At 56.7% G+C, this 19,941-nt stretch overlaps 1 protein-coding gene and 1 long non-coding RNA gene across 2 annotated transcripts; both read right to left on the minus strand.

The window, feature by feature from the left end:
* Positions 1-2,435: 2,435 nt before the first annotated feature.
* Positions 2,436-5,916, minus strand: LOC135406468 (uncharacterized). Its single transcript, XR_010426270.1, has 2 exons — positions 5,571-5,916; positions 2,436-5,204 (listed from the first exon to the last, which is right to left on the minus strand). It is a non-coding gene; the product is annotated as an uncharacterized LOC135406468 (long non-coding RNA).
* Positions 5,917-6,460: 544 nt separating this feature from the next.
* On the minus strand, positions 6,461-9,552 carry LOC135406469 (serine/threonine-protein kinase pim-3-like). Its single transcript, XM_064640830.1, has 4 exons — positions 8,829-9,552; positions 8,257-8,623; positions 7,019-7,617; positions 6,461-6,829 (listed from the first exon to the last, which is right to left on the minus strand). Exons 1-4 carry the CDS (start codon positions 9,474-9,476, stop codon positions 6,803-6,805), a joined length of 1,641 nt encoding a protein of 546 aa, XP_064496900.1. The 5' UTR covers positions 9,477-9,552; the 3' UTR covers positions 6,461-6,802.
* Positions 9,553-19,941: the final 10,389 nt, after the last annotated feature.

Raw genomic sequence — 19,941 nt, forward strand, 5'->3', positions numbered from 1 at the left:
CTTTGGCTCAGGGCCTGTTGTTCAGCCTCAGCACTTCAGTGACAGCCACACAGGGCTTTACATGACACACACAGTTTCCAGATTCATTAGATATTCTCCCTTACTTAAGACATAGATGTTACTTTGCTTTACACAGTCAGCCCCCCTATTGCAAGTCCTTAGTTGGTCCTTTGGGGTCTCCTTCAGGGCTCTCTGGTGGGTTTTTTGGTATCTGGTGCCCCCCAAAGTTGAGGTGTCCACTTCTTGACCTCAGTTCTGAGCAGACACAGTGTCATTACCTTTCACCACAAAGACTGGAACGTTTGGGTTTGATCTTCTCTGGGCCCACAGAGCTCAGCTTCCATCCTGTTTGCTTAGTTACATCCCTGATCCAGTTCTCCAGGACCTCTCCAAGATTGGCCATAGAGAAATGTTGGGAGCAGTCTTCTATATCCCACATCAAATCCCCCTTTTTTCAGACTAAGCTCCTGAAGGGATAGAGTGTCTTAGGAGCTTTATTTCATTTTACAGCTCAAGGCATTAGAACAGCTACAGCACTGAATCCTGATGCAAGCTGAAATACAAATGCCCTTCCAGCTTTGGGGCAACCCTTCCCAGGTGTTATTTCCACACACCAATCCCACCCCGTTCCTTTGGGGACCGGCCAAGGATCAGTCATTTCCCCAGCAGGAAGGGTTTGAGGACATTGGGGGTGATTTCCCACAAACGGGCCCCTCTCATTAACACAATCCACTTGTCCTGTTCCTTTAGTGGGGGTCACAGCTTTGGACACAGGCAGGATTGTCAGAGGTGGTGGGGGGTACTTGCACACTGACTGCTGGGTCTACTTTTTGGGGAACACAAGTGCTCACCCAGTGACCAGGAATCATTTCTGCCAGAACAGGGAAGGCAGAAATGGTGAATGGCTTCCTTGTCTTTTCAGGTAAAGGAGTGCACACCCAGCAATCCCTTGGAGGCAACACTTGGGTCACGTTTGAGACTGAAAGGAGATGTAAATTTTGCTCCCAAGTCAAGACCCAATTAACTATTGTCAGGAGAGCCAAAGCAGACTTAAGCATTTGGTTTCTTCTCAGACAACCTCTCAATTACCCAAGGGGCTCTGGCCTTTGGAATTCTGCAATAATGCATCCCTGATTTGACTTGTTGTACCACTTCTACAATCAAGTGGGCACCTCTGTCTGATGACATTCCCAAATGTACCTCGAATCCAGGGATTCTTGGATTCAACAGTATTCCACTCACTTCCCCAGCCCGGTTGGTGTGACAAGGAACAGCCTCTGGCCACCCAGAGAAGGTATCCCCCAAGACTAGGAGATCTTTACACCCTCCTTTTCTGGGCAATTCAGTCACATCCATCTGCCAACATTCACCTGCAGCATTTCTACATTTTCCATCACCTGTTCCCACTCCAGTGGCAGGGTTTGGATTATTTCTCTACCACACACCACACTGCTGACTCACTGCTTGTACAGCTGGGGTCAGTTTTGGACCAAGAACCCACTTGGACAAATGTTACAGTGCAGAAACAAATACAAACACAAAACAAGGATCAGTGGAGAAAACAAAGCCAGAGACCAAATGGGGGAACACCAAATAACCCACTCAAAGAGCTGGAAGATCCACACGTCTTAGAGGGACAGGATTCCCCAAAAGAATGCCTTATTAGCCAGTGGGATCTTCCCCCATCCCAGACCAGTCCGGGGATCTGTGGTCTTCTCCAGGAAAGTCCTGGGGTCGGCGTGAAGATCCAGAGATCCCTCGGATCCACGGGAGATCAGGCAGAGGGTCCCATCTGGGGCCAGAAATGGTGCCCCAAAGCAGCAGAAAGCAAGTCCTTAACCCCAGCTGGGAGGTGTTAAGAAGCAGGCATTCTTTAGGGCAGCGTGCTGGACGCCTGCAGGAGAGTTCTTCTAATCCAGCCTGCTCAGGGACACAGGCAGGGCTTGGGATTACACCCACTGATTCCAGAGGCATTGGATATTCCCCCTTACTGAACACATGTCCATTACTGTGCTTTACACAGTCACACCCCTATTGCAAGTCCCTACTTGGTCATTTGGGGTCTTCTCTGGGGGTCTCTGGTGGGTTTTTTGGCATCTGGTGCCCCCCAAAGCTCAGGTGTCTGCTTCTTGACCTCGGTTCTCAGCATCACTGCTTTTCCCCACAGAGACCGTCATGTTTGGTTTGATCTTCTCTGGGTCCCCAGAGCTCAGCTCACATCCTGTGAGCTTGAGCTTGAGTTCCAGCCCTGATCCAATTCTCCAGGACTTCTCTAAGATTCTGTTGTTCCTTATTTGGCCAGAGCAGAATCTTGGGAGCAATGTTCTACTTCTCTCAAACCAAGGCTCCCCCTGCACCAGCCACTGCCAAACAAGGCCAGACATCGACTGCCATGGCCTCCACCACTCTCCAGATACAGAAAGAGAAAGATCAGATTTTGCTCACAATCAGACATCTTTTGTTAAGGAACAGATACAAACAGGATTCACTGATGAGCCCAGACTAACAGATCTTCCTAAGAAGCACACCTGTTTGGTTCAGGAGCAGATACACAGGTGGAGTCCCATCCCACCACATTTGTACCAACAAATAGACCCAGTTTTAGCTCAGGAGCAGATACATGGAGACACAGCCCATTAGGTTGGAAGGTTCATCTAGAGCTCAGCTTTGGCTCAGGGGCTGTTGTTCAGCCTCAGCACTTCAGTGACAGCCACACAGGGCTTTACATTACACACACAGTTTCCAGATTCCTTACAGAGTCTTGCTTACTTAATACAGACACTTGTGGGCAACACTTGGATCACCTTTGGCACTAAAAAGACATGTAAATTTTCCTCCCACGTCAACAGTGTTTGAACTGTTGTCAGAAGAGCAAAACAAGAGTGAAGCATTTTGTTTCTGCAGTCAAGTGGGAACCTCTGTCTGATGACATTCCCAAAGGCATCCCAAATACAGGGAGGATTGCACTGAACAGGATTGCAGTCTCTTTCCCAACCTGCTTAGTGCAACAAGGAACAGCCTCTGGCCACCCAGAGAAGGTATCCCCCAAGACTAGGAGATCTTTACACCCCACTTTTCTGGGCAATTCAGTCACATCCATCTGCCAACATTCACCTGCAGCATTTCTGCATTTTCCATCACCTGTTCCCACTCCAGTGGCAGGGTTTGGATTATTTCTCTTCCACACACCACACTGCTGACTCACTGCTTGTACAACTGGGGTCAGTTTTGGACCAAGAACCCACTTGGGCAAATGTTTCAATAATTTGCTTCACTCCAAGGAATCCCCTCATGTTCCCCATCCACCAGGTCACAGGAGATTGGCTCAGGGACTATTATTTGCCCACTTGGGGGAACTGCCCAGCCTCCTGGAGCAAAGTTTGCTCTAAGGTTTCAAGGAGTTGACAATCCTTAGCACTAGACTCATTTTCTTCTACTGGGAGAAGGATCTCTGTCAGGATCTCTGCCCTGGTGGTGGGGAGTTCTGTGCATCCAGAGAATTGTTTTCCATGCCGGACAAAGCTGCCCCCACTGGGAAACAATTCCCAACCAGGACTTTCCAAGGGGCTGTCTCCTAAGTCAGCTCTGCCCCAATACACTTCTCCTCTAGTCTGGAAGCAATCCCGCTCTGGGCTTCCTTTGCTGGGGCTGGGGCAGTTGACAGGTTGCTTCTTTCCTTCCTGGCCCAGCCTCCCTTGTCCTTGGAGAATTCCAAAGCCCACGGAGGCTCCTGGGCTCTGGACTACTTGCACTTTGTGTTTGGGATACCCCATATCCACTCAGCCCAAGGAAATTCCACAGGGCCACAGTCTGACCCCAACGTTGCTGCTCAGCATCAGTGGCATCAAAAGATCATCCCCACACTGCAATAAGGCTCCAAGAGGGTGGGTTTGGACTTCTCCATTCCTCCAGTCCCTTTGCCAATTGAGTTCCAGATATTGGGGGGCTATTTTTAAACCCCTGCAAGAGGACCACCAAAGTCAGATGGGTTTTCCTCCCCAGCTTTGCATTTTCCCATTGGAAAGCAAAAAGCTCTTGACTTTCCCAACTCAAAGGGAGACACAAAAAGGCAGTTTTCAAACCTAATGCTGTGAAACATATTAAACCCTCATTTAGGGGAGTTAGCAAAGTGTAAGGATTCACTATGACTGCTTGTATATCTTCTACTCTGTTCTTTACAGCTCTAAGGTCTTGGACTAACTGGCATAGCCTTCCATTTGCCTGCTTGACTGGCAAAACTGGAGCATTCCATTTAGATTCACCTTCTTTTCACAAGCAAAATTTCATCAATTGTTCTACAAAGGGTGAGAATCCCTTACAACTTTCTATTTGCAAAGGACATTGCTTTGGCCTCACCAACCCCACTCCAGGTTTCTCTGGAATTCTCACGGGTTCTGCTCTCTTGGATCATGGAGGCACCTCTCCAGCCCATCCTGTTGGAACCACTGCATCCCCAAGTGATGGTGGCAGATGGATTACTTCTGCTTTGGGAGACTCTCATGCAAAACTAGAAACTTGCACAGAATTAGGCTCTGCAATAATAACCTATATTGGACCATTTTTCAATTGGATTGTGGCATTTCATTTTGCCAAGAGATCTCTCCCAAGCAGAGGCTTTGGGGAATTGGGGAAATACAAAAACTGGGGAGCCAACCACTGTTTTCCCAATTTCAAAGCCACAGCATTAAAAATGGCCCAGTTTCCCAATTCCCTGGCACACCAGACAATTGTTCTAGAATTGTCCCTTGAGTTTCATTTCCCTGGATTTAACACAGAGGAACAAGTTCCCACAGCCACAAACAATTGTGCTTAGCTTGGCTGGAACCAGATGTTCTGATGGGGAAGAATCCTCTGGTGCCCCCTCAGTCGTCTTCAGTGATGCCACGAGAGGGTTCGGAGGGTTCTGAAGTTTCAGTTGTGGACAATCCCATTTCCAGTGTCCATCTTTCTTACAGGATGCACAGGGACTGATCCCAAGTCTCCTGGGGGGATGTTTGAAGCAGGCTGCCCACGCTCTCATCCTCTTCCTCTCCCCGGGGCACCATTTCCTCAGGGATTTCTTCCAGAACTGCAACTCCAACCTCCAACAATGTCCCCAAATTAGACTGATCTTGTCCCTCAGCTTGATTTTCCTTTCCGGGCTCACACCAAGGGCTCTGAGGGCGCTGCATTCACACCACAATCTTTCTGCCCTTTCACACGTTCTGCAAAGGGAAAAACACAGCACCAGACATAACCTCCTTCCACTTCTGTTCCCCTTCTCAAACAGCATCAACTGCAACAATGGATTCTAATTCAGTGTTCCAGAACAGCCACCCATTGATTCCAACACTCCATTAAATTCTCCCTGGGAGAATTTACAAGTACAGAACAATAGTGATTGATAAAACAAAGCCAAAGACCAAATTCCAGAATTCCAAAGAACCCACCCAAAGGGCTGGAAGATCCACAGGTCTCAGATGAGCAGGATTCCCAAAATACCAAAGAACCCCCAGTGCACTGAAAGATCCATACGTTTGACATGGGCAGGATTCCCCAAAAGAATGCCTTGTTATCCACTGGGATCTTACCTGTGTCCCAGACTGGGCTGGGGATCTGTGCTCTTCTGCAGCAAAGTCCTGGTGCTGGCGTGAAGATCCAGAGATCCCTCGGATCCGCGGGAGATCAGGCAGAGGTGTCCTGTCTGGGGGCCAAAAATGATACCCAAAAGCTGCTGAGATACAGCTCGAGCAAGCTGAAAACTAAACTGTCATTTGGGGTCATCCCAGATCGATTGGATTTCAGCAATTACTCAACACAGGTGCCACCTCCTCCAGCCAAGCCCAGGAGATCAACCTCCTCAGCAGCTGCAAGAGCGGGATGTTCATGTGCCTGCTGCCATCTCCCCAAAGCCATTATCCCACTGCTGCTGACAAGATGGGCAAGAGGAGCATCTACCTCCCAAGATCTGCTGCCGCAAGAAGAGCGTGTCCCAAAGGATGTCCTCAGCCTTCTCAGAGGGGACGTCAGATCCTCTCCAGGGATGGTCCCAGCCCTTCCCAACCCGGACTGGGCACCAGCTCCAACTCTTCCCTGGAAAACAAACAACAAATTCATGAACAGAGATTACAAACCAAAAGTGGAAACAAGAAAAAAAGGTAAAATGTTAACCTTCTGTCAGGGTTCTGAGGAAGGCCCAAGCCCTGCAGGCCAAAGGAAAACCCCCCCTCCTCCAGCTGAGGAAAACCCAGGCCTTCTCCCTGCCCTGCTGCACTGGCCCAAAGAAAGGCTCCTAAGCCAAGGCAGCCCAAGCCTTTCCTGGCCTGCAGCCCAAAGCAGCTGGTGTTCTGCAGCCCCGCCTTTGCTCCCCCCACGGGGGTTTGTTTTTGGCAGGCTGGCTGCCCCTGCCCCAGCCCCGCCCAGCAAAGGGGCAGTGGCAGAGGCTGGGGGCAGAGCCGGGCTCCCCTTTCACAGCCAGCCCAGAGCACCTGCCTGCCCTCCTGCCAAGAAGCAGCTTGGCAGCCGGCTGAAGAATTCCTCAGGTTCCCCATCAGCAAAGGGGGAACCTTCGGTGCCCAGCCAGGCTGAGCAATGCCCGTGTCCGGGAGCACCCCCTGGGTGTGGACTCATCTGCAAACGGCGTGTGGAGCACGGCTTGGAGGAAGGGGCCAGAATCAAAGTCCATCCTCTTCAGCTCGCCGGCGTCCAGGTCAACTGAGAGCTTGTCATCCCTGACGTCGTCCTCGATGTCTCCAGCAGCAGGCCCACCCGGCACAGCTTCTCCAGAGGCCCCTTCTCCTTCCCTGGGGGCCAGACCAGGCTGTCAGCGTTCTGCCGAGGGCCCAGCTGTCTGTGAAGCGGGACGAGCAAAACCAGGTTGGATGGTGGCCACCAGCACTTGGGAGACCGGGTCTGCAGCCCAGCTCCAGCACAAAGAGGGGCGTGTTCCCATGGGATGACCCCCCCCCAGTGCTACAGGCTGACAAAAAAGTCTGGTTTCCTTTGCTTCTTATTGCCAAGAGATGTGTGGAGGTGTTACCTGCCAGGCCCCGGGATCAAAGGGAGCACGTGGATCTCTCCCGTCTTCTAGGGCAGGGGAATGCCCTGCACCCAAGGATGGCACAACAGGTCTTCCAGTGCTGGCCTGTCCGAGGGGCGGATGGACAAACACCACCTGATAAGGTGCTGGCAACCTGGGGGGAAAATGGCCGGTCAGTTGGAGAAGGATCCTGTCCCCTCTGTCCCACTGTCCACGTGCCCAGGCTGTGCTGGCTGTGCTCAGAGCTGTGCCCAAACTTCTCCATCGATTCTCCCTTTTGGAGGAGAGCAGGATGGCAGGACACAGGCCACCTCCTCCAGCCACCCATGGGACACAAACAGCTTCAAGAGCGGCGTCCTCGTGAGCCCGCTGCCCTCTCCCAACACCGTTATTCCCCCCGTGCCACAAAGATTGGTATCCACCTGGAGAGACCCGTGCTGGGAACGGGAGCTGGGCCCAGATGGTGTTGGGGCCTTTGCGGAAAGGGTGCTTCCCGCAGACCATCTGGTAGAGCAGGATGCCCAGGGACCAGATGGTCGCCTCCTCGCCGTGGTAGCGCTTGAGGTAGATCCACTCTGGCGGGCTGTATGACAGTGTTCCTACGGAATACAGACGCAGTTCAGCAGGTGGATGCTGCCTGCTCCCAGAGCCTCACCCCAGCAGCCCTGGCAATGTGGGGCCTGCCCCAGTGGCACACGCTGTGACCCACTGCCTTCTCGCCGGCCCCTGACTCTTGGTTACAAACTCTGGGTTGGAGAAGAAGCCGCTGGTGTCCAAGAGGGCAGCGGAAGCCCTGGCAAGGCCCAACCATTTCATGCAAGGGAAAAACCCACCCAGTGGTGGGGAAAAGCCGTGCCTTCTCCCCGCCCCACTGCACTGCCCCCAACAATTCATCATAAGCCAAGGCAAACAAGGCGAGCGGAGCAGCCCAAGCCCTTCCTCGCCTGCACACCAAGCCATCTGGTGCACAGTTCTGACCCCCTTCTCTGCTACCCTCACGGGGGTTTTGGTCAGGCTGGCTCCCCCCTGCCCCAGACCCAGCCTGGGACAGGGTGGGTGGCACAGGCTGTCGCCAAGGCCGGGGCCTGTCTCACAGTAACCCCCAGCCCCATCCAAAAGCAACTTGGCTGAAGAACTAATCCTGTTCCCCCTCGGCCAAAGGGGCAATCTCCACTGCCACACCCGGGCATGGCCATGCGATGCCCGGCACCAGGAGCATCCCCCGGCTGTGGGCTCACCTGCAAACTGGGTGTAGACCGTGTCCTTAAGGAAGGTGCCACATCCAAAGTCGAGGAGCTTGGCCTCGCCGGTGGCCAGGTGGAGGAGGATGTTCTGGGGCTTGATGTCCCGGTGCAGGACGCCGCAGCTGGTGCAGTGCCGCACGGCCTGCAGCACCTGGCGAAACAGCCCCCACGCCATCTCCTCCGGCAGGAACCCCCACGCCCTCAGTAAGCGAGAGAGGTCCTGAGACGGCTCCGGATGCTCCATCACCAACAGGAACCCGTTGGGGAGCTCGAACCACTCCAGCAGCTGGATGACACCAGGGAAGCCATTGGACACCTTGTCCAGCAGCACGATCTCCAGGGGGGCCCGGGTGCCGTCGGGCTGCGGGGGGACCACGGGGTCGTCAGTGGGGCTGATGCCGTGCCTGTCTGCCTGCTCCCCCTCGGCCAGCCCTGGATGCTCCCCGTCCCCCACCGAGCCCACGGCCACTCTCCCTCCAGGTGTCCCGGCGGCTTCCACCCTGCCGGGCCTCGGCTCGTCCCCGCCCGTCCCGCCCCGCTTTCTGCCGCTGGCCCCGCTCGCTCACCAGCTCGCCCCAGCGCCGGATGCCATCCCGGGACACGGCTTTGATGGCCACCTGCAAGCCGAGGGGAAGGGCGGGTTGAGCTCGCCGCCCGTCCCGCCCTCCTCCTCCTCCTCCTCCTCCTCCTCCTGCTGCACTCACCGGGGCTCCGTCCGCCAGGCAGGTCCCCGCGTAGACGCGGCCGAAGCCGCCGCTGCCCAGCAGCGAATGCAGCCGGTAGCGCTCGTGCAGCGGCTCCTTGGCCTTCGGTGCGGGCGAGACGTGGCCGTCAGCGCTGGGGCCGGGGCCCGGCACGGCCCCCGAGCGCCCCTCAAGCGGCCCGGGCCGGGCTTCCCCAGCCGCAGCGGGCAGCGGCGGCTCGCTGCCGGCGGCCGGGCTGGCGAGCGGCGGAGCTCTGGCCGGGGAAGCCGCCGAGGAGGCGGCAGCGGCCGCGGCGCCCGCGGCCCCCGCCGGCCCCGGCAGGCGCCGGGCTCGAGCCAGGCGGAGCCAAGGGGCGGCGAGGCCGAGCCCGTCCCACAGCCAGCCCCACAGGAGCGCCCAGCAGCGCCACAGCCGGCGCGCCGGGAGCCGGGCGAGGGCGAGACCGCGCCGGGCCGCCCAGGGCCGGGGACGGGGCGGCCCCGCCCGGCACAGGGGAACGGCCGGGGCCATGGCCCGGGCCGGCAAGGGGAGGGGGGACCGGGAACGGGACAGGGACAGCGGGAGTGGGACACTGGCACAGGGACACCGGCACAGGGACACCAGCACAGGGACACTGGGACAGCGGGACACCGGGAGAGGGAGAGGAGGACGAAGAGCTCGAGCAAGGAGAGCCCGAACAAGAGTCAGAGCGAGAGCGCGTCGCTACAGTCGCTGCTGCTGCCGAAGCGCAGGGGCCGTTGGTCCGTTGGTCCGTTTGTCCGTTCCCCGTTGGCCCCCGCGAGCCCCGGGGGCAGCCCCGGCCGCTCCGCTCCCAACCAGCCCCGGCCGCAGTCACGGAGCTCCCCTTCCTCCCGCCCCCACGCCAAGACCACAGCCTTTTGGAGCTGCTTCACTTTAGTTCAACTTCTTGGCTGCCAAGTTTGCAACTTCCCGCCACTGCTCGGACCCCATCCCGCCCGCTCGGCCCGCGCTGCTGTCGCTTCCTCCCAGGCCAGCCGGGCTCGGCACCTGCCCCTCAACTTTGGCAAGGGCTTTGCTCAGTGAGGAGCCCCGGCACGTCCGGCCAGCGCCAGGCAGAGCCAGCCCCGGGGGAGGGCAGAGCAGGACGATCGGCAGGGGAAATGCAGCCCTTTGGGGTCAGCGCTGCTCCCCGACCACACCAGGGCTGGTCCTGTTTTCCCGCCTGGTTTGAGGGAAAATCGGCGGCTGCAGAGAGGATCAAGCAGAAGAGAATTAGAAGACTCTTCTTGCTGCCCTTTGGATGCCAGTCCCTCCTAAGAAATGCAGGCTTAATTTGGAATGGACACGATGGAGCAGCTTTTTCAGCACCCAATATTTAACAGCTGCCTTTCAGGGGACAATGGGAAAAGGGGGGAGAACGGGAGAAAAGGGGGGCTGGGACCTCCAAAGTGAGCGAGGAGGGGGCTAAGACTGTGAAACCGAGCAGGGAAGGGGGAAGAAACACCCCCAAACCGAGCTGGGGGGGAGCTGGGGACGGTGGGGATGATGGGAAAGGGGTGGGAGAGGGGAGAAAAGGGGTGTTGGACAGTGGGCAGGGGGACAGAGGGCAGGGGGTTCCCACATGGGTCTCCCCTGTCCCCCATCACTTGAGCCCTGGAGCGGTTCCCTGGGGCTCTGGGAGGGGGCAGATCCGCCCTGGGAATGTCCACTGCTTCTGTAACCCTTTGTGTGCTTGCTCTGGTGACGATTGTGCACAGGTGCCCAAGCCCCCTGTCCGTCCCTGGGGGGCTGATGGGGGGACTCCCCCACCCAGTAACTGGTGCTGCAGCAGCTGTGGGGCAGATGAGGGTGGGAAAGGGGGGTCCGGGGTGGCCCCCTGAGCTCCCAACCTGCTGGGGGGGCTGAGGGCTGCTGGGGGGGCACCCCCTGACCTGTGTCCCTGCACACCCAGGGCTGTTCCAGGTCCTGGGAAAAGCCGAGTGAACAGCCCCGACCGGGAGAGGTTCCTGCCCGGGTACATCTCCAACTGGGAGCAGCTCAGGCACTTCAGCAGAGATTTGGGCACCTGGGGGGGACACCCCGTGTGGGGAGACCCAGGCCAGGCACTGGAACAGCCAAGGGGAGTTCCTGGAGAACAGACAGGATCAGGGGGACATGAACTGCTGGCACAACTACGACAATGTGGCCCTGTTTGCCCGGCCTGGGAACCCCCATTTTTGGGGTAATCTCCCCCACATCCCACCAGAAACTCCAAATCCTCCCAAATATTCCCCTGGATCTCCAAATGACCCCAAATGCCAGTAAAATGGTGGGGCTTTAGATGTCTTTGTTGAATGTCTTTGTTTTAAATTCAACAAATCAGCTCTTCCCACTGAATTTCCCAGGTCAGTTTGTGACCCCATGGATGTTTCTCCCACTGTGTTCACCCAGGTGCCTGTGGGGAACCAGGAGGATGTGGAGACCACCAGCCAGGTGTCTTCCCAATGTGGGAAGACATCACTCCTCCAGTGGGTGATGGAGTTGGAGCAGCAGACAAAGCTCTTCCCACAGTCGAGGCACCTTTAGGGCTTCCCTTACTGGTGGGTCCGTTGGTGTGAGGTCAAGGCAGAGCTCTGGCTGAAGCTCTTCCCACACTCCCCACACTTGTAGGGCCTCTCCCCGCTGTGGATGTGCCGGTGGGTGACGAGGTGGGAGTTCTGGATGAAGCCCTTCCCACAGTGGGTGCAGAGGAAGGGCCTCTCCCCTGTGTGTGTCCTTTCATGCAGGAGGAGATTCCCGCTGGTCTGAAACCTCTTCTTGCATTCCAAGCTCTTGTAGGGCCGTTCTCCAGTGTGGGTGCGCTGGTGGCAGATCAGGTTGGAGCTGCAGATGAAGCTCTTCCCACATTCCCCACACATGTAGGGCCATTCCCCGCTGTGGGTGCGCTGGTGGCAGATCAGGTGGGAGCTCTGGCTGAAGCTCTTCCAACAGTCCAAGCACTTGGAGGGCTTTTTCCTGGTGTGAGGCTGCTCATGGACATCCAGGTCAGGGCTCTGGCTCAAGCCCTCGTCGCCTTCCCGGCACAGGGTGGGTCTTTCCTCCTCAGAGCACCCTGGGCTGGCTTTGGAGACCCTCCTCCTGGGGTACCTTCGTGGCTTTCCCTCCCCGCTGCCTTCCTGCGCCGTGGAGCCCTTCAAAACGGCCTCTCCCACCAGGCTCTGCCGGGGGGATTTGTCCTCCGGGCTCTCCGTCCTCAGCTCGGGGCCTGGGGCAGGAGGGAAGAAGGACAGGGAGGGGATTTGCCTCCGGCCCACAGGGAAGGCCAAGGACATCCCCCCAACTCCGGCCCCGGCAGGACGGCGGCAGCGGGGTTGTCCTGCAGCCGGGGGCGATGCTCAGCTGGGAGATACAGGACAAGACAGGGGCAAAGGGGCACTGACTTCCTCCTCACCTGCCTGGGGGTCCTGGGGCATCTTCCTCTTCCTCGCAGCCTCCTCCTCCATCTGGCCAAGGTTTGGGAAGGAGAAATCCTGCTGTGTGGGGAAAAACAAAGTGTGAGTGCATTGGCTTGTGGGTTCCTCCTGCCCAAGGCCATCTCTAGATGTTACTGGGCGGCTTCTGGCCAAGAAAACCTCCAAACCACCAAGATTCAGCCCAAAACAACCCTCTCAGCAGTGGAGTTCCCCCTCGCTGGTCCATCCACTTTGGGGTTCTGGGGTCCCTCCTGGGTGGGCTGCTGGAGGTCTCACATGTATTGGGGAACCCCCTCTCCAGGGTTCCCGCCCTCTCTGGGCTGCCGGAGATCCCGGGAATCCCAGGGCTCCTTCCTTTATGGGCTCCTCACTTTGCCATTCTGGGGATCCCCCTTCTCTGGGCTGCTGGGGGTCCCGGGGGTCCCGGGGGCTCCCCTCTCCGGGGGCCCTTTTAGGGTGGTCGGGGGCTTTCGGGGTCCCAGGGTCCCTTCTCCCCTGACTCTCGCCTTCGGGGTGCTGGCGATCCCAAGGTGTCCAGCCCTCTCTCCAGGCTGCCGGGGGTCCCGGCTCCCCCCACCGCCCTCGCTGCTCCCCCCTCCTCTCCAGACTGCCGGGAGTTCCCCCTCTCCGGGCCCCCGTTTCAGATTCCAACCCCCGCCTGTCCCAGGGGTCCCCAAAGCCGGTGGGTTTGTCCCGTGTCCCCCCCACTCCCCGCCGGTATCCGGCGATCGCCACGTGGCTCCGGGGACCCAACATCCCCCTGCTCATCGTCGGGGCTGTGCCGGGAACCCACCCCGGGACCCCCAAAAAACACCTCCCGGGGATCCCCAATATCCCCCCAAGGGGCATTTGCGGCTCAGCTTTGGGATCCTGCAAGACCCAAACATCCCCCTGCAGCCCAAAAAAAATCCCAGAGTGCCTCAAGATATTTGGGGCGAGCTCCCCCTCCCCGGTCACCTGCGGGATGCGGGGGGCGATGCTCCCGGGACGCGGGGGCTGCGGATACAGCGGGCCGTGCATCCACGTGCGTTCTTTCTCCTCCTCCTCCTTCCCCTCCTTCCCCTCTCCCTCCTCCTCTCCCTCCCTCTCTTTCTCCTCCCCTCCTATTCCCACTCCTCCCATTCCCGTGGGAGCTGGGGCAGGTCGGGATGGGGCAGCGCTGGGCTCTTGGCCGCTCCCGCCCGCACTCGGCCCCCGCCGCAGCCGCCACGGCCGGGACGGCGCGGGGGGGCCCGGCCTGGGCACCCCCCACCTCCCCTTTGCCCAAATTCCCGTCCCGGGGGGCGCTGGGGCCGAGGGGGGACCCTGGGGGGGTCCGGGGAGCGCTGGGCGCTGCGGGTCTGGCCGGCAACTGATGAGTCATCAGCGCTGCGCGCTCGGATTGGCTGAGCACTGCTTTGGGGGTGGGGCTGCAGGAAAGGGGGTTCTTTGCAGGGGAAGACATTTGGAGCTGGAAGGACTCCAAAGCTGACTCTGTGTCTGAGGAGGAGTGCTAACAGGACCAAAGAACGTGGACCAAATTAGCCAGTTAAGGATAGACTACTAATTAGAGTCTTAATTAATGAAGAGAATTCATTAGTTCATTAATTGGGGTAAATTAGAAGCAATGAACATGAATTTGTTTGTTTGTTCAAATGTAGAAATGTGTGAAAAGTCTGGAAAGGGACAGGTGTGGCTGGAATGATTGGCTCCCTGTCTCTGGGAGCCAGAACAAAGCAGTGCCTGGCTCACCAACACTTCCCAGGGGCGTTGGAGGGTTTCATTTCTTCCCAACGATTTTCAGGGACAATTCTTGGTGAGCCAGGTGGGACAATGCTGTCGACCCTCCAGGGATTCCAGGACCCTGAGGACTCCAGCGAGCAGTGAAAATATTCTTCTGGGAGATCTCAGTCCCTGGATCTGGTGAATTCAAAGCAAGATCCCTGGAATTTTATTAAGGCATTGCTGAGCATAGAAAAGGTATACCTAAGCATCCTAGAAATGGAGCTCTAGAACAGAATAGAATAGAATTGGGTTGTGAAAGTGATGCTAGAACTGTAAAAGAAGGAGTGTGATATTTGGCTTATGAGAAGAAATCCCTACTGACTGAGGGAAAGGGGTGGGTTCCAGGCCCCAGGTGTGGTTCAGGGGGTGGGTTCCAGGCCCCAGGTGTGGGTCAGGGGGTGGGTTCCAGGCCCCAGGTGTGGGTCAGGGGGTGGGTTCCAGGCCCCAGGTGTGGTTCAGGGGGTGGGTTCCAGGCCCCAGGTGTGGGTCAGGGGGTGGGTTCCAGGCCCCAGGTGTGGTTCAGGGGGTGGGTTCCAGGCCCCCCGTGTGCTTTGCCCACAGATCAGTCACACACAGAGCTCTTGCCCATAGAGCTGCTTTGGGGAGGGCTTTGCTCAGGGAACTGTGTTTGTCAAACCCAATGGTCAGTGCTGGAGAAAGTGAAGTGTTTGGGGAGTGTGTGTTACTGGGAGTGTGTGTTATAGTATTAGAATCCTGTCTGACTCAGGGATGCCCATAATAGATATAAAAAAGGAAAATTCACTTGCTGTAAGTGTTAAATGCAGTAGTTTGTTCTTGGGTGCATTTTAAAGCATTTGATGCACATTAAATATTTGAAGGAAGGTAAATTGCCACAGCAGCTGTTAAGCTGGGATTGTGTGTTCAGAGCATTCTTTAGTGTCAGCTTTAGTGTTTGCAGGGGTTGGATTTGTGTTAATTGTGCCAATATTCAATTAGTGATTAGTGAATTAGAGATTCAGTTTGTGGATTATAATACGGTTTTTCAGTTGCTGTTGTTTTGTCAGAGAAAAGAGAAGTGAACTGAAATCTCTAGATTTGTTCTTTGAACTGAGCAATAGTCAGGGTTTGGGAAGGTGTGGTTTGATGCCAGGGAGCAGCAGCAGCTGGGGAGGTTCCTCCAGCTGCAGGGGAAGGAGGCAGAAATGGTCCCAGTGAGAGAGGAGCAGAGGAAAGGATTTGGGTTTGGAAAGCTTTGGAGGGTTTAGTGTGAGAGCAGGGATTTGGAATGTGCGTGGGGAAGGGACAAACAGGAGCTGCCACAGCCTGGACTCCCCCCAGGGCTCCCGGCCAGGCAGGAAGGCTCCTGCCCTTGGAAGGTGTGTGGGGGCCCAGAGGTGTCATCCCCAGCTGAACCTCTGCTCCATGGACACTGGGGAGGGAGAACATGGATTTCTTGGGAGATCCTGGAGTGGCATGTTGGGTTTGAAAGAGGAGGAAAGGACAATTTAGTCAGAAACGATTCCTGTTGTTGGTGGCACAGAGCAAAAGGAAAATGGGCCTTTCTTTCAACCATTAAAATTTGGAATTGGTAAATGGGTGTTGGCCCTTCAAATTCTTTCTGTGCCTGACTGTGCTGTACCATTCCTAGGCAAGAGATGGATTTAGTGAGTTAAATGACATTTGAAAAAGGGAAAATCCAAGTTAGTGGGTGCAGCTGCTCTGTCATTCCTGGGTTTTGGTGTCATTGTGTCACTCAGGGATCCTGAGGAGGGTGAAGCCCTTCTGTGCAGGACATGGAGATGGTCCCTGGCCTGTTCAAATGCATTAAATGCTGCTGCTGAAGGAGCCCCCCCAGTGATTTTATCTGCATTGACCCCCTGGAGCCCACGGGCACCTGCTCCTGCCTGGACAGAAACCAGGAGTTTCCTTGGACTGGTGTCCCCCAGGAAGGACGTTTTCCCCCCTGTTTCTGAGGCTTTTAATAGTCTTTGATCAATAAATATTTCTCCATGTGATTTCTCCTGTGGTGTCTTCTTGAAGCCTGAAGCAAGCAGAGGAGGGGATGCCAAAGATCCGCCCTCCCCTCTCTATTGTCACTCTGCACCCCCCAGGCCCTTCCTCTGCAGTGTCCTGTCTCCCTGGACATCCCCCCTGGAACTTGTGCCCTTCCCTGCTGGCACGGGTGGGCACACCCCCCATCCCAGTCATGTTCCCAAGCACTGCCAGGGCCACCTGGGTGACCAGCGGGACATGAGTGGGGGTGGCTTGTGAGAGAGTCCCCAAAGGCTCCCTGTCCCCAGAGAGCAGAGCCACGGGGACCAGGGCAGGTCCCCCAGCAGGTCCCACTGCAAATGGCCCAGTTTGTGCTCCAGGGAGGAGGTTTTATCACAAGCAGGGGTTTCCAGGGCTGCCTCGTGCGCAGACACCTGGGGGCCATTTTGTTTGGAAAGCTGAGGAGCCATTTTGTGGTCAGGGACTGGTGGGCTGCTTGTGGTTCTGCTTAAAGTTCCTGATTGCTGCTGCTTACAGTCCTGCCTACCTGCTGCTCCACACAGCTCTGTTGGGGTTGCCCATTGCTGCTCATTGTTGCCTACTGCTCCTGACAGTTCTGCTTCCTCACTGCTGCAGTGCCAAGGTGAGCCGGGAAGAACGTGAGGTGGTGGGAGCAGCCTGGGCTCACTGCCAAGGGACCGTGCGGCCGGGGCAGGGAAACAACCTGACAGGGGGATGGGGACAACCAAGGGACTGCAGCAGCAAGCAAAGATGGCCTGTGAAGGAAGAAAAGAGCGAGGCCTGGCATGGGAGGAGCGAGGGAGTGGTTCTGCAAATCGAAGGGTCTTAAAAGGGCTCGTCCCTCCCATCCTGGGGGTGCTGGAACCTGGTCACGAGTTGGGTGCACCCAACGCTGTTAATAAAGTTCTTTGTTTCACTTATTTGGCCATCTCTGAAATTTTAATGAGAGCTATTTCTCCCAGGGCAGGAGAACACACCTTAGTGCCCCCTCACATACATGTGGTGTGAGTGAGAACAGCCCAGGGCAGAAACACCCACCTGCCCGGGGGCCCCAGCAGTGGGTCAGCACCAGGCTGCAAACAGGGCAGGGCAAAACTTGGCCCTGCAGACCCCACAACCGAGGCCAAAGAGAGACCAGCCAGGCCACCACCCCCAGCCCAGCCTGTTGCACCTCCGGCCACAAGAGTGGGGACCAAAGCTGTGCTTCTCCTTCTTCCTCTGCACCCAGGAGCCCCAGCCCGGGGCACGATCCTGCCCCCAGCAGCACAGACTGCCAGGTCCCTGAGCCCCTGGGGCAGGAGCTCCTCGGGGTGCAGCCCCTGGGCCCTGCAGCACCACAACCTCCTGTAGGGCTGCCCCTGCCTGGGCTCCAACTGCCCAGCACGAGGGAAACCAGGAGCCAGAGAGCAGAGCTGGGGGCCTGCAGAACATCAGCATTCCCTGCCCTGCACAGCCAGGACAGTTTTCCAGAGCTCACTTAAAACAGCCCCTCCAGAACTTTCAGGGTGTTCCACAGGGCCCAGTCAGTCCCAGGATGATCCCAGTCAGTCCCAGGATGATCCCAGTCACTCCTGGTCTCTCCCAGTATATCCCAGTTGCCCCCAGCTGCCCCCCCACCCCGAGCTGCCGTCGGACGCCGCCCCCCAAGATGCTGACGGGGGTCGGGGGCTCCGTGCTGGGGTTCCTCTGCCTGGGCCTGCATGGAATGAAGGGGCCAAGGTGACACTGCAGGGCCTCCTGGAACCAAAGAACCCTGAGACATTTGGGAACCTCCTGCAATCAAGGGACAATTGGGAGCCTGCAGGGCCTCCTGGAAAAAAGGGACCCTGAGACACTGTGGAAACTCCTGGAATCCAGGGGCCTTTGTGACATGGGGGCCTCATGGAACCAAAGGAACCTGGAAACATTTGGGAAGTTGTGGAATCAAGGGACCATTGTGACACTGCAGGGCCTGATGGAATTACAGGCACACTGGGACACTGTGGCAGGACATTCCCCCCTGGAATGGGACCAAGACAATGCCCTATTTGCAAATGTATCAGTGCTGAGCTGAGAGGGGCCCAGGCCAGGCCAGGAGATGTTGGAACCAGTCTGGGTTCAACCCTGAATTAACATCCTGATGGTGAGGCAACCCCTGGAGTCCAAGGGCTGTCAGTCCATCACTTTATACTGTAAAGTTCCAGTCCCTTTTCCCAGGGGCAGGTTCTTCCAACATAACCCCTCTTGGGGTGTATGGTTGGAGATTCTCCCCTTGGCTGGGGAACCCCCCCAAGGTCAGTCCTCGAGGGTGAGCAAAAGAGATCTCCCCAGGAGCCTTGGCCTGCGGGAATTATCAAATGTCTACTTAATAGTTATTAATTTTTTGCCAGTTTTAGTATAATTCCTTCAATTATATTGTACTTATCCTGTACTACTGGTAGTTTTAGTGTTTTATTGTGTAGTAAATAATTCTGATTAAAATTTTTTGTCTGTTCATCTGTGATAATGATGAGTTCATTTTATATCAATATATCTGATTTTCCATCATTAAAACCTGCAGGACAAAAGTGGTTCAATCACAGCTCTGTAATTCCTTAAATTCCAACCCTTGGCATAATCCGGGGCTGAGATTGGATCCAGCCGCCCCCAGGCTCCTCTCTGAGCAGGAGTTTAGAAAGCCAGGGAGTCCTTTCTGCACCTCGGGACTCAAGGGCAGGACTTCTTTAATGAACTTTGTCTAAGCCTTCCACTCCCCCCGGCAACAGGGGATGACAGGGAAAAGGGAGGGGAAAGGGGAGAAAAGGTGGGAAAAGGGGGTGAGACCCCTTCAGCTGAGCGGTTGAGGGGGTGGGACCCCCAGAGCAGAGCACGGGGAAGCTGTGGTTTGATGGGATGATCAGAAAGGGGTGGGAGAGAAGGGAAAAGGGGTGGGATCCCCAAAACTGAGTGTGAGGGGGGTTGCGACTCCCAGCCTAAGTGGGAGGGGTTGGGAGCCCCTGGCTGAGCACGGAGGGTCTGGAAATTGGGGGGACGTTGGGAAAGAGGAGGGAGAGGGGGGAAGAGGGAGGTGGGACAGAAGGTCGAGGGGTCCCTTTGTGTCCCCCATCACATGAGGCTTGGAGGGATTCCCTGGAGCTCAGGGGGGTTGGATCCACACTGGGGGAGTCCCTGTCCATCCCTGGGGGTCTGATGGGACACGTCACAAGACCCTGCCCTTAAAATGGGGGGCTTTTCTCGTATAAAGTGCTGGACTGTCAGTCAGGTGTGTCCAGGCTGTGCCAGCCCAGCAGCCTTGGAGAAGTTCTCAGGGGTGTCACCTGTTTGTTCCTTTGCCCGGGGATTTTCCCAGCTCTGCCACATCTTCCCCTCCCTCTCAGGATGTTTCCCTTTGGGATTGAGGAGTCAGGCTGGTTTCAGCATTATTCAACCCAAAAGCAGCGTGACTCCCCTTCTTCATTTCCTGCCGGGGGTTTTGCAAACAGGGCCTTGTTGGAGTTGTTTTACCCCATTCCAGGCAAAGCATCCTGCTACAGGACCCCCATGGGACCCCCTACGCCCTGTCTCACCCTTTCCCTCACTGTCCCACCCGTTTCTCACCCTCCCTGCAATCCCCTGCTCCCCCCACAGCTCGGTTTGGGGGTGGCCCCCTCCCCCACCCTGCTCAGTTCAAGGTCTCAGCCCCTTCTCACTCACTTTGATGATGCAAAGCTCGTCCCTTTTCCCCCCTCTCCCACCCCTTTCCCGTCAGACCCCCAAACTCCAGCTGCCCCAGTTGCTCCCACTAAATCTGGGAGTCCTACCTCCCCCTTTCTCTCAGTTTTGTGGGTCCCACCCCCCTCCTTCTC

Source organism: Pseudopipra pipra, chromosome W (assembly GCF_036250125.1).
Source record: "Pseudopipra pipra isolate bDixPip1 chromosome W, bDixPip1.hap1, whole genome shotgun sequence".
NCBI lineage: Eukaryota > Metazoa > Chordata > Aves > Passeriformes > Pipridae > Pseudopipra > Pseudopipra pipra.

Excerpts from the sequence above, each read along its gene's own strand:
- LOC135406469 (XM_064640830.1), bottom strand. The coding sequence starts at position 9,476 with ATGGCCCCGGCCGTTCCCCTGTGCCGGGCGGGGCCGCCCCGTCCCCGG. Across the intron at positions 8,624-8,828 it reads TCCGGCGCTGGGGCGAGCTG|CCCGACGGCACCCGGGCCCC; the intron begins GTGAGCGAGCGG and ends GTCCCCCCGCAG. Across the intron at positions 6,830-7,018 it reads TTGATCCCGGGGCCTGGCAG|ACAGCTGGGCCCTCGGCAGA; the intron begins GTAACACCTCCA and ends CCCGCTTCACAG.